This window comes from Diabrotica virgifera, chromosome 8 (genome assembly GCF_917563875.1).
Source record: "Diabrotica virgifera virgifera chromosome 8, PGI_DIABVI_V3a".
Lineage (NCBI taxonomy): Eukaryota > Metazoa > Arthropoda > Insecta > Coleoptera > Chrysomelidae > Diabrotica > Diabrotica virgifera.
This window is the reverse complement of record NC_065450.1, coordinates 73258680-73271052: the sequence shown is the minus strand read 5'-3', so window position 1 is coordinate 73271052 and position 12373 is coordinate 73258680. Positions and strand designations below refer to the sequence as shown.

The 12373-nt window shown below is 32.1% G+C and overlaps 2 protein-coding genes across 2 annotated transcripts in view; one reads left to right on the top strand and one right to left on the bottom strand.

Moving 5' to 3' along the window:
- Positions 1-7983, bottom strand: part of LOC126889847 (solute carrier family 25 member 16-like) — a 60205-nt gene extending 52222 nt beyond the window's left edge. The window contains exon 1 of the mRNA XM_050658534.1: positions 7836-7983. The gene's annotated coding sequence lies outside the window, so the exon portion shown is untranslated. The remainder of the gene's footprint in view (positions 1-7835) is intronic.
- Positions 7633-12373, top strand: part of LOC126889845 (E3 ubiquitin-protein ligase Ubr3) — a 171462-nt gene continuing 166721 nt past the window's right edge. Inside the window, exon 1 of the mRNA XM_050658529.1 lies at positions 7633-7995. Within this exon, the coding sequence (XP_050514486.1) occupies positions 7767-7995 (229 nt within the window). The 5' untranslated portion in view covers positions 7633-7766. The remainder of the gene's footprint in view (positions 7996-12373) is intronic.

Here is a 12373-nt window from a genome sequence, read left to right as displayed (position 1 = left end):
TACAGTTATTTCGTTGAGGCGTCTGTAATCAACGCACATGCGAAAGGTACCGTCTTTTTTAGGAACGAGTACAGTTGGTGCAGCATAAGCTGAGTCGCTTTCATCAATGATTTCCATTTCCAATAAATGATGGATTTCATTTTTGAGTATCTCTGCTTTCTGAGGTGTTGTCCTATAAGGGGGCACAGCGATTGGAATATCACTGGTTAAATTAATACAATGCTCAGCAAATGGTGTAGGTTCATTATGTTCCACAAAAACGTCACCGTACTGATTTATCAAACACTGTAAAGTACTACGCTCAGAAGTATTTAACTGTGAAGCTTCGTCCTGTCGTAAAGTAAGTTCAAGAAGGTTAATTGAAGCATTGCAGGAGTTAGGTTCCCGTAATAGTTTATGTTGAATATCAGGAGAATCAGCAAATGAGAATTTCATTTGAGAGATATTAATAATAATATCAGCATTTTTTAAGAAGTCTATGCCAAGAAGAGTTTTAGCTGATGTGTGTTCAGGAAATGCCACAAAAGTTGTAGGTATGGATCTATCTAATAGGAGAACCAAACACTCAAAAATATGAGCTGTTACCGTGCGGCTTATACCGTCAGCGAGCACTAAACTCATTTCCTTGGAAATATAGTGTAGACCTTTGTTTAAAAAATGATTGTAAAGTCTAATTCCAGCTATAGTACATTTAGCTCCAGTATCAACATATGCGCAACCACTCAAACCTAAGACACTTATTGGTAAGAGGGGACGATTATTCAAATTGTTAGTTTCTGCTAAAAGAAGCTCTACAGAAGAAGCTGCTTCTGTGGTAATAGGATTTACAGAAATTTTACAGTTAGGACAATTTGTGCGAACATAACCAGGAGTATTGCAACCGTAACAAACTACACTGGAAGAACGTTGAGAAGGTACATTTGAAGTGCTAGGATTCGTATTTGGACGACTAGGAGATACAGAGGTGCTAACTGAATCATTAGAATTAGATTGCTTAAATTTTCTGCATTCCGGCTGAGTATGGCCAAAAATTTTACAAAATGTACACTTTGGTCTGAATTTTGGTTTAACAGAATCCTTGTCTTCATTCGATTGAGGTTTTTGTCGACGATCAGAGTCGGTAGCAACTAAACCTTCCTTTAAGGATGCTTCGATTTCTCGAGATTCCCTTAGAAGTTCCTTAAAGTCTCGAAATTTATTCCTTGGTAACCTTTTTCGTATTTTACGCGCCATTAAGCCATAAACCATATCCAACTGAACCTCTTCGGTTAGGGTATAAGGTAATTGTGCGAGCAAAGCTCGAATACGAGAAACAAACAGTTCGGTAGGTTCCTTAGAATTTTGTTCACGCGAGAATAATTCTCGAAATATTAAATGAGGAGGAAGTTTTCTCGAATAGGCATCTCTCAAGGCTTGTACAGCGTCTTCCCATGTGAGAATGGTATTTTTGACACCTTGCCACCATGTAGCAGCACTAGCATTAAGAAGCATGGATAAACCACGAAGAGCATTTTCATCACTTATTTGGGAACAGTCCTTAAAAGTGATCACATTGTCGAGAAAAGCTTCAACATCAGCGTTAACAGTACCATCAAAGCGAGCAGTACATTTAACGAAGTTTCCTCCTGACGTATGTGTAGGAGTTCTATTAAGGTCTCTGATTTGTACCAGAATATCTTCAGATACTTGTTTGTTAGAATTAGCAAGTACCGAAAGCAATGAATCAAATTGATCTTGTGACATTGTTACCATAGCGGGAGCAGAACATTCTCCTGCTGTAGGATTTTTCGAATTACCTTTTGACATTGTACAAAGTATAGTAGATAACCAAATATTACTAAGTATGTAACAGACACAGGCAATAAAAGTGATTTTATTGTAAAAATTAGATAGTTATATGTATATGCAATAAAAGTTATTTTATTGAGAAATCGTAATATAATTACATGCAATAAAGTTATTTTATTGAAAAAGTATATAATTATATGCAATAAAGTTATTTTATTGAAAAGTTATATAATTATATGCAATAAAGTTATTTTATTGAAAAGTTATACAATTATATGCAATAAAGTTATTTTATTGAAAAAGGTATATAATTATATGCAATAAAGTTATTTTATTGAAGTTATATAATTATATGCAATAAAGTTATTTTATTGAAAAGGTTTTATAATTATATGCAATAAAGTTATTTTATTGAAAAGGTTTTATAATTATATGCAATAAAGTTATTTTATTGAAAAAAATTATATAATTATATTTTAATTTAAAATCCGAGCAAATTCGGTAAAATTTTAAATTTGGCAACAAAATGTTGAAAAAGTTTGAAGAGCTACGAAACAGTGTTAGACATAGGCAACACCGCGCAGAACGACAAGCGAACATCAATTCGAATAATCGAAACACGAAATCGATTCCCCGTACTCAGATCGTGCATGCAAAATCGATATATACCGGTGAAACATGAAAATCGGCGCAAAATAGATGCCACGCCACGATATGAAAAAGTAGGGTTATTGATTTTAAAATACTACTTACAGCGAAATTCTGGTATTAAAAGCACTTTCAACACTTACGAAACAATGTCTATAATTCCTAGCCACAAAGTTGGGACGCCAATATAAGGGGATGAGGGTTTAGGGTGTGAGAGTTAGGATATATTATAGGGGTTTTGCTCGTACTCGAACTTCAGCTGTAAATAATGGGAAGCACCTTGCACATCGGGGTTGAATAATAATAAGCACAAACTTTACTGTGAGCGGTATAATCACCGAAAGAAATAGAAACAAACTACATTATTAAAACTAATAGTTCAATGGCTTGGAGTACAATCAGGCACTCTTGAAGCAGTCTCCGCCATCTCAGCTGTCAACCGTCGGGAGAACCTACGTCACTAGGTCGGCAGGGTTGCCAAGTATAATTCTTGTTACAGTACAATAATATAAATGATTAATATAAATTACTTATTTCAAAATTGTAATTTATAAATTTTGACACAATACCTACAATAAAATAGCAAAAATTATCCAAATTATTTTTAAAAGTATCCAAAAAATTTTCTCCGTAATTATAATTATTGTACGCTCCTTGTAGTATCAGTAGAACTGTATAAGATTCTATATTCTTCCTTGGTCAGGAACTTGAAAACGTAGCCTGAAATAGAACGACGCCAGCACCGAATTGACGTGCGATCTCTCTCTATTTACGCGAACTAAAGGCCTGCTTAGCGACCGTATTCTACGATTTTGAAAGGGCTGATAGGCACAGAGTCTTATAGCAGGACTTACAAAATTTTATCAGTTGCTTCTTGCTTCTCTTGTGTCTTGTGATGTGAAACTGTTAAGGCTGTATGACACTATGCATTTTCTTGTATCATTTCTAATATCGTTTCTGATATCGTTTCTTGTATACATTTTCTTGTATCATTTCTTGTACGTACATTTGTGCCCTGTATGACACTATGCAAGTTCTTGTATCGAAAACTGTATGAAATTCGGCACGTGATTGGTCGAAATTTTGTTTGTCACCCTGTCACGTTACATTGGTATGTGGTACTGCGTCTACAGCTGATTTTAAGGATTTTATAAAATTTATAAACATTTAAAAACAAATATTTTAATGTTATAATAACTAGAATTTTTACGTTGACTGTTAATTATTTGTGTTTTTTATTTTGTTTTGATATTTGTGCTAAAATATTTGCATTATAATTATCTTCAGTTTGATCCAAATTGGAACTATTGCATTTTCCTCTATTAAAAAATTATGCAATATGAAACCCAAAGTTATTCTAAATATATGGTTATTAGTAGAACAGTAGTCCATACCAAACGGTATATTAAGTATCAATAAAATATTTATAAATAATACCTACAAAACACAAATAAATTCATCAAGACATAAATCATATGATCTCATTTTCAGCCGCCATTATGACATTTAGAAGTTTTACCAGCAGGTTTTACTTTACGTTTTTGCTCTTTGCGCAGAAATTGGCGCAGTTATTGTACAAGAATCTGTGCCTGACACAAATTCTTGTATCGTTTCTGATATCGTTTCTTGTATCTGTGTATGACACTATACATTTTTTTGACATATCAGAAACGATATTAGAAATGATACAAGAAAATGCATAGTGTCATACAGCCTTTAAATAATTGTTTTTTGATTTTGGCTGTTATTAGTAGGTTAAGTATTGAATAAAACTAGGTAGGAGAATTTAAATTTGTTTATGAAAACTGAATAATAAACAGGTAAATTTGAGATCGGTCTATTGAAGGGCATTTTAATTTTATATTAATTTAGTAATAATTGACTAACGACAAATAAATCTGTGAATAGTTATTTGTCAGTCGTCCATTATATTTTTATTGTGTTTCAATACAATTTGGATAATTTAAAGTTAAACTGACGAATTGTGTTATTAGATTATATAGATAATTAAAAATTTAAAGCGAGGTTAATTGTTAACTTATCAATTTATTCGAAGAGTAAATTATTATTTGATACATAAATAAAATAAGTAATATTTGACGTTGTTGAAACGTAGGTGTGTTATTTTTATTGGTGGAAAAACTTTAGTCATCGAATATGAATATTTTAAACGATGTAATATGCAGTTTGATCGAGACGCATTTTTCAAGGCGTCAAAATCAAGAAAGATCAGAAATTATTTCAATGGGCCGGCCTTTACCAAATTTAACAATTTTATCCACAGATAAGACAATCGACCATTTTCGAGATCGTTTAAAACAATATGGTATGAAAATCATAAATGGCTAAGCGGAAGTTATTTTAAAAATTCAGTTTTCTGTTGGCCTTGTCTGTTGCTTTCAAATTTGAAGCAAAATGTTTGGATGAGTCAGGGATATTCAGATTTGAAAAATTTATCAGCTAGTGTAAAAAAACATGAATCTTCGAAAGAACATTTAAACAATTGCTTAGGTTTAAAACGGTTAGAAAAAATAAACAAACTATTGACAGTGCTTTAGCTGGACATATTTCTCTATCTAATATAATAATAATATCTAAGATATATAATGAAGAAGTTGAAAAATATTAAAGAAGTTGAAGAAATTGATGTTACAATTCTGTTAGCAAAACAAGAACTTACATTTCGCGGTCGTGATGAGAGCCATAATTCTTCAAACATGGGTAATTTTAAAGAAATTTTTAATTTAGTAGTTAAACGCGATCAGGAAATCCAGGATCATGTTAAAAAAATAGAAGGGGTGTTCACGGGTTTGTCAAAAACAATACAAAATGATTTAATAGATTGTCTTGCCGATTACGTAAAAAATGAAATTTCAAGAGAAATTAATGAAAGTCAATTTTTTTCTATACTAGCGGACGATACTACTGATATAACCGAAAAATCACAGTGTACTTTAACAATCCGTTTTGTTAAAACGTTGGTAAGGTAACAGAAAGATTTTTAGGGTTTTTTGATGTTAGCGAGAATAGATCTGCAGACGCTCTATATAGTTTAATTTCAAACGTGCTTGAGTCATATGATTACAAAAATAAATGAATTGCTCAATTTTACGATGGTGCAAGTGTAATGGCTGGCTCATTAAACGGATTACAATCAAAAATTAAAGTAGATGCTCCAAAAAGAATTTTTAAACATTGTTGCGCTCATAGATTACATTTAGTATTGCAAGACGGCTCAAAATGTAGTACAAATTGTAGGATATTTTTTGTCGCCTACCCGAAGTATATGTGTAGCCTACCCGCATAATGAGGTCACGAGCCGCCACTGGCAGACTACGGCTGCAAAAGGAAATTTCAGACAGTATTGGCGATGTTAAGTCACAATGACGACCTCTCGTGGATTTCGGCGGAACTAAAATTGAGCCTGTATAATGGGGGTTTTTAATGTCAAATCGTTGTTAAAATCGCTGTCAGTATTTTCGAAAATCTATATAATTAGTGTTCTTATATGTGTGTGTTATGTTGCAGAATATTTGGAGTAAATTTAGGACGAACACGTTATTTTGATTCTACTGATGCTGATAGATTAATCGATGGGATCACTAACTTTTCACTTTGTTAATTTTCTAAATACTGACGATTTTAACAATGATTTGACGTTAAAAACCCCCATTATAGCAGGCAAATAAAAACAAAAAGCCTCAATTTTAGTTCCGCCGAAATCCACGAGAGGTCGTCATTGTGACTTAACATCGCTAATCTATAAGCGAAAATGTACCAAGCGGAGCCTCACAGTAAATAAACAATGTTAGGTAAATTCACAAGCTCATTTGAATCCAAAAATACATCTTTAATAATAAATATGATTTCACACATTTTTATATACACTACTTACATCTTTTTCGAGTAAACACCATTGGGAAAAGAGATTCCTAATTTGTGAAAAAACGTGACGTGCTACAGCAAAGCGAAGTTCATTTTTGGATTCAGCGCATTACAATCCATATAAATCAGTTTAAAATATTTTTAAAATAACTTTTTGCAAACATTTGTAATCAATTATGAGAATAGGAAATTTGTACAGCATTTTTTTATTATATAATAATGTTCAGTTTTGTTTAATAAAAATGATATTTCCAAAATTTCACGCTTCAAAACTTAAAATAACTTTAGACATAAAAATTTAAAATCTTCTGTGTTTTAAAATAGTTCAAACGACCCGTGACTTCACATAGTTGAACTTTATGGTTGGCCTCCACCTACTTGGGTATTTCCCCAGCTCATCGTCGCGGAATGAGGGAAAATATTTATATTTTAATGACATTTATCGTATGTCATTGTAATAATATATACCAGTTTGTTGAGATCAGAGTTTGATACAGTTTTTGAAGGAAAGGAAAGAAGTACTCTATGTCTCGATTAAACCCCGGTTACTTAACCGGTGTTTAATCGGGACCTCTTTAGGGTCTCTTGCGTTGTAATAAATGCTATTATAATTATTATTATATTTATTTATAATTATAATGATATTTGTAATTGGATTTATTACAACGCAAGAGACCCTAAGAGGTCCCGAGGTAACCGAGCTAACCGAGGTTTAATCAAGACATAAAGTACCGGGCCTAAGTGTTGTTTAGTGCCATGTAAAAGTAGAAGTTTTCTATGTATTTAAAATAGTTCAAACGATCAAACGTATTTTTTACTGACGTTTCTAATGTCTAATTTAAAATTATATACAATTTTGTTTACTTTGTTGGTGCAGAATGTAAACACACAACCATATGACGTCACGACGCGTTTGGGGCTAGCTGCAATAATTTGAATTTAGAATCGTCTTTTGGGGGCCAAATGGAACACAAAAACAAGATTTTTATCTTTGGTACATGTTTTAAATTATGTTCTGTTGTGATTTATAGCATTTTTTTTTCGAATTTAAAATTTTATGAAAGTTCCCTATTGTGGGATGAAATACTTAAATAATTTCTTGATGCGGTCCTGTTAGGTAACTAGAGACACGGAACACTAATATCTAAAAAAGAAGAATTTATTTTTAATATTTCCTTATTAATTCTGATTCTGTGCTCCAAACGTTGCCATTTCACGTTGTGATTGGCTACTCTGTCTGTCAAAAACGTCAAAATTTCTTTAGTGACTTTGTTTTATTCCCATTGTCAAAAGTCAAAACTAACTGTATTTGATCGGTGACGGACGAGTGACGAGAGAGAGTGTTGTTAATGAATGAACGAGATCGGGAAAGTTTTTTGTTTCGCACGTCATTTGAATAGATTTTCAGTGAAATTTTCATATGACATGACTTTCTAGTGATCATAATGGCCTCAACATCGAGTTGTGACCCTAAAGTGTTGATGGCAAAGGGAAAAAGGGCCACAGCTACTTACATTCATGCCGATTGCTCCAACGAGAGAAATCCGCAACACTTGAACGAAGTTTTGGATAATCTGCTGAACCCCCAGAAGTCTATCGAAGAATGGGAAACGATAGATTGGTGCAAGTGGCTTATGGCAGGGGGCAGAACCCCCGATGAATTCGCTAGCACAGGTGAGAATGACTGAATGACATTTCGGGACAATTGTTACCTTGCCAGTGGCCTTGCAAGTTATGTCTTTGAAATCGTCATCCAAGTTATTTTTTTATTGCATTATGATGTTTTCGTAATATTTATTTACGATAACAATATTACGAGGTATGCTACACACTTATGAGGACATCATTTTTTATTTATAGACCAGAGCACTAGCATATCTAATACACATTACAAACATCTCAAAGTCAGTCCTCAACACTATTTTAATAAGATTAGTTAACATCAAGTCCACTTAGATACTAAGTAATATTAAGAATCCATTACCTTCAGAAATGATAATCCAGATCTGACATTGAGTTCATTACCCTTACAACAGTAACCAAAACTCAACTCATGAGCAGCACAGGATGATAATCAAAGTTCCTGCAAAAAGCTTATAAAAAGTAAGGAAAATGATATTAATGTTTATTTGACATAAATATAACAATATAAATAAAACAATCAAATATAAAATCTTAATGTGACAAAAAAACTGATCAAAGTGTATAATTAATAAGAATTAACATAGGAATCCTCAAGGAAATAAATCCGCTAGTGGCTCTAGTCCAAAAGTCTATCAATCTTATTAACCATACCCCATTCCACGAATATACGACCCTCTTGGATTATCGCGACAACAAATATTTTACTATGCAAAATATGAAGAATGAAAGTAAATTGCAAATTATATTGTTGTTTATTGGAGTAATTATTAGAACAAAATACTTTCCTACTTCTTATGTTGCACACTAAAATATTCGTTGTCGCGATAATCCAAAACAGTCTTATATTCGTGGAACACACCATATTTGCCATATTATTATTTATTTAGCATATGGCTCTATCACAGTTTTTGTATAAAAATAAAGATCACAATACATTAAAAAATAATAATAATTAATTTTTATTATATTTGCCATAAACCAGTATGGATTCTGAAAAAATATAACAACTTTAGCTATTGATAATTTCACTAACAATATTTTGGAAGGCTTTAAAAAATATCTTACACTCTTACATCATTTTTGGATCCCACTAATGCAGTGGTTGGCAAACTTATTAGCCAAAGAGCCAAATATGAACGTTATAACAATTTAAAAAAAAAATGGGAGCCAAATTTGCTTGATCCGTAAATTTGTATTAACACTAAATAAGTAGTACACTAAATAAAACTATAGGGTCTAGCCGGTTAAGATAGTGAAACATTCCCCAGTGATATTCCAAAAATAAAAATACCATGTTATTTTACATCAAAAAGTATTCAACCAAAAAAAAAATAGACACCTAGCAATATCCATCCATAACTCTCCAAACAACTAAAACGTGTTTTTTCGTTTTTTGGCGATGTCTTCATTTCGAATCATCGAAGAAACTTCTATTTTCTTTCGTTTTGTAGGGTTTTTATTTCCTACAACATTGTATTTTTTACAAAAATTTTGGCGCAAAATTTTATAATTTATCAAAATAAGATGTAATTTTTTTTGATACTATTTTTTGTTAATGAAAATATTATTGTGCTTTCCGTGGATATTTGTGCCAGAGCCACACTTAAGGAGCCAAAGAGCCACATGCGGCTCCGGAGCTGCACTTTGCCAATCACTGCACTAATGCTTTTGATTGTGTCGAACATAGTATTCTGCTAAGAAAACTTCCTTATTAAAATGTTCATAGTGATGCTATTCAAGTACTTACATCTTACATACATAATCAATGTTCCTCTTTTGATGCTATACCGTAAAATGGGGTGTAGTTGACCACTGGGGTAAATTTGACTGAAAAGTTCGAAAATGATTCCAACATGCTTATTTTTTTTTGGTTATTACTATTAGTAAATTTTATGCTAATTCTGTTCATTGTAAATGTATGTTGAACATATTTTATGTAAAAATTAAGAGTTTTTTTCTTGTATATACCAAAAACGCGGCTTCGAAATTATTAACTTAATTTGTAAGAAAATGAATATTCTTAAACTTTGTTATAAAAATCATTATACTAAAAATATTATTGGCAACTGTTGGTAATATTTCAACAAATCATTAACTGTAGATAAAATATCAGTTACTAATTTTGAATGAATTTTTAAGTTTCGTTACAATCTTCAAATTTGTCAACTTATGCACTTTTCGCTTAAATTTGGGGGCGAAGGTGACCGCCGGGGTGAAGCTGTCCATCAGGTCAAAACTTTCAGGACCTACATTAAATCGACGCTGCTTTATTGTTTTGTAGTTTTAAACACGGACGGGAGCTGATGAGTAAAATATTTTTAAAGATAATTACCTACTTATCGACAATAAACTTGTAAAATGCAGAGGGTTTATAAGCATAAAAATAAGAAGACCATGAACTTGCAGTCATTCAAAGTAATATTGCTGAGGAAACAGAATACTTTCACATTAATAATATAGAAGCAAATTCATGGGTTCTAATAGAATATCAAACTAAGAAGAATATTAAACATTTTGTAGGACAAATTTCAGCTATTAAAGATGATGAAACTAATGTTAATTTCCTAAAACTCTCAAAATTGGGAAAATTTATATGGCCTGATATTCTTGATGAAGACGATGTCCCTCTAAGTAACATAAAAAAAGTATTAAATGTGCCAAAAATTTGCCAAAGAGGCGAGCTGTGTTTTGTTTTGGACTTGTCTGCATATAATTTTAAATAAGTAACTTTCTTTATGTAATAAAAAGTTGATAAAAATGTTTATAATTTAAAATCATTTTAGTGTGTTTATCTTTACCCCAGTTAACTAAAAATCATTTTTATTAAGTAAACCAACCAAGACAGTCAACTTCGCCCCATTCAGGGTGAAGTTGACCAAAGAAGCAATTTATTTTTTCTAAGTTTGGTTTTTAAAATACCCGTTGTTTTTTCTACTAAAATTAGAGTTAAGCCCTATACACATATTATGCAAAAATAGATGATACATTTTATTTTGTTATCTAGAAAATATCTTTAGTTGAAGTTGAAAATCGGTCAACTACACCCCATTTTACGGTACTCTAATCGAAGGTGTCAAGGTGTCTTCTTTACTTGTTATTATCTGCGAGCTTACTCCACTTTTTTCTGTCTCTAGCTAATTATTTGGCTTCCTGCCACGATTTTCCTCTATTCTTCAATATTTCCATCACACTTGTATTCCAGGTTTTCCTTGGTAGCATCTCTTGTTTTTCCCTATCGACCTTGCTTCCCATGTCATTTTAACTTATCTGTTGCCATTAATTCTAAATATGTGTCCAGTCCATTTTAATTTCTTTTCATGAATTTTTTCCTTTAATCTTTTTTTTTAATTCTCTTCTAATATCTTTGCTACATCTTTTATCAGTTCTCCTAGCTCCCAAGACTTTTCTTAAATACCTCATTTCCGCGGCTTGCAATCTCTTTTCTTGTTTGTTGTTCAATACCCAATTCCCTGCTCCATATGTAGTGATAGGTACATAAAGTGTTTTAAATACATATTATCATTTTGGTTTTCCTTGCTATTTCCTTTTTATTTAAGAAGTTTTTATAAAGGGAATGATATGTTCTTGTGGCTGCTTTTATTCTATTTCCAATTTCATCTTCTTATGTCCCCTTCTTATTTAAAATTATTGCAAGGTATTTAAATGTCTCCCAAAACCAATTTAACAATGCGAGAATCGACGGTTGCTAGGCAACGTGACATCACTAAAATAGAATTCTATTTTGTGTGCTCCCACTACTGTCCTATTTTGTTTCCTTGGATTTCAATATTTACATTAACTTCTTTGTTGGATATTGCCATCACTTTTGTTTGTTCCATATTTATTATTGAGTTGCAATTTTTTAATTCCGTCTCCCAGATTTGTATATTTTTTTCCAGAGCTTTTTCAGTCCTTGTCACAATAACAATATCATCTGCAAATACACAGGCTTCGATTTTTATTTGTTGTAGGTTTCTGTATCCTATGGTATATTTTTTTGCTTTTGGCCAGCACTTTTTAAGTACTTTGTCAATTATGCAGATAAACAGTAGCGAACTCAACACCCATCCTTGTCTGACTACATCGTTATTTCTAAATTTGCTGGAAATAAGATTGCCTGATCTTACCTGATTTATGGTGTTGCAATACAAACTCTGGATTGTGGTTATCAGTTCCATATCTACTCCCATATTTGTCAAGCCTTGCCATGTTCCCTCTCTGCTCACCATGTCAAAAGCTTTTCCATATCTAGGAAAACATTTTCATAGTAACGCTATTCAAGTAATTGACTTGTATCTGTCAAATTGTGATCAGTATGTTCACTTCAACCAGTGTGATTCTCAAAAACAATCTCTGATGTTTGGTGTCCCTCAAGGATCGGTTTGTGTCTGATATTATTTCTTATTTA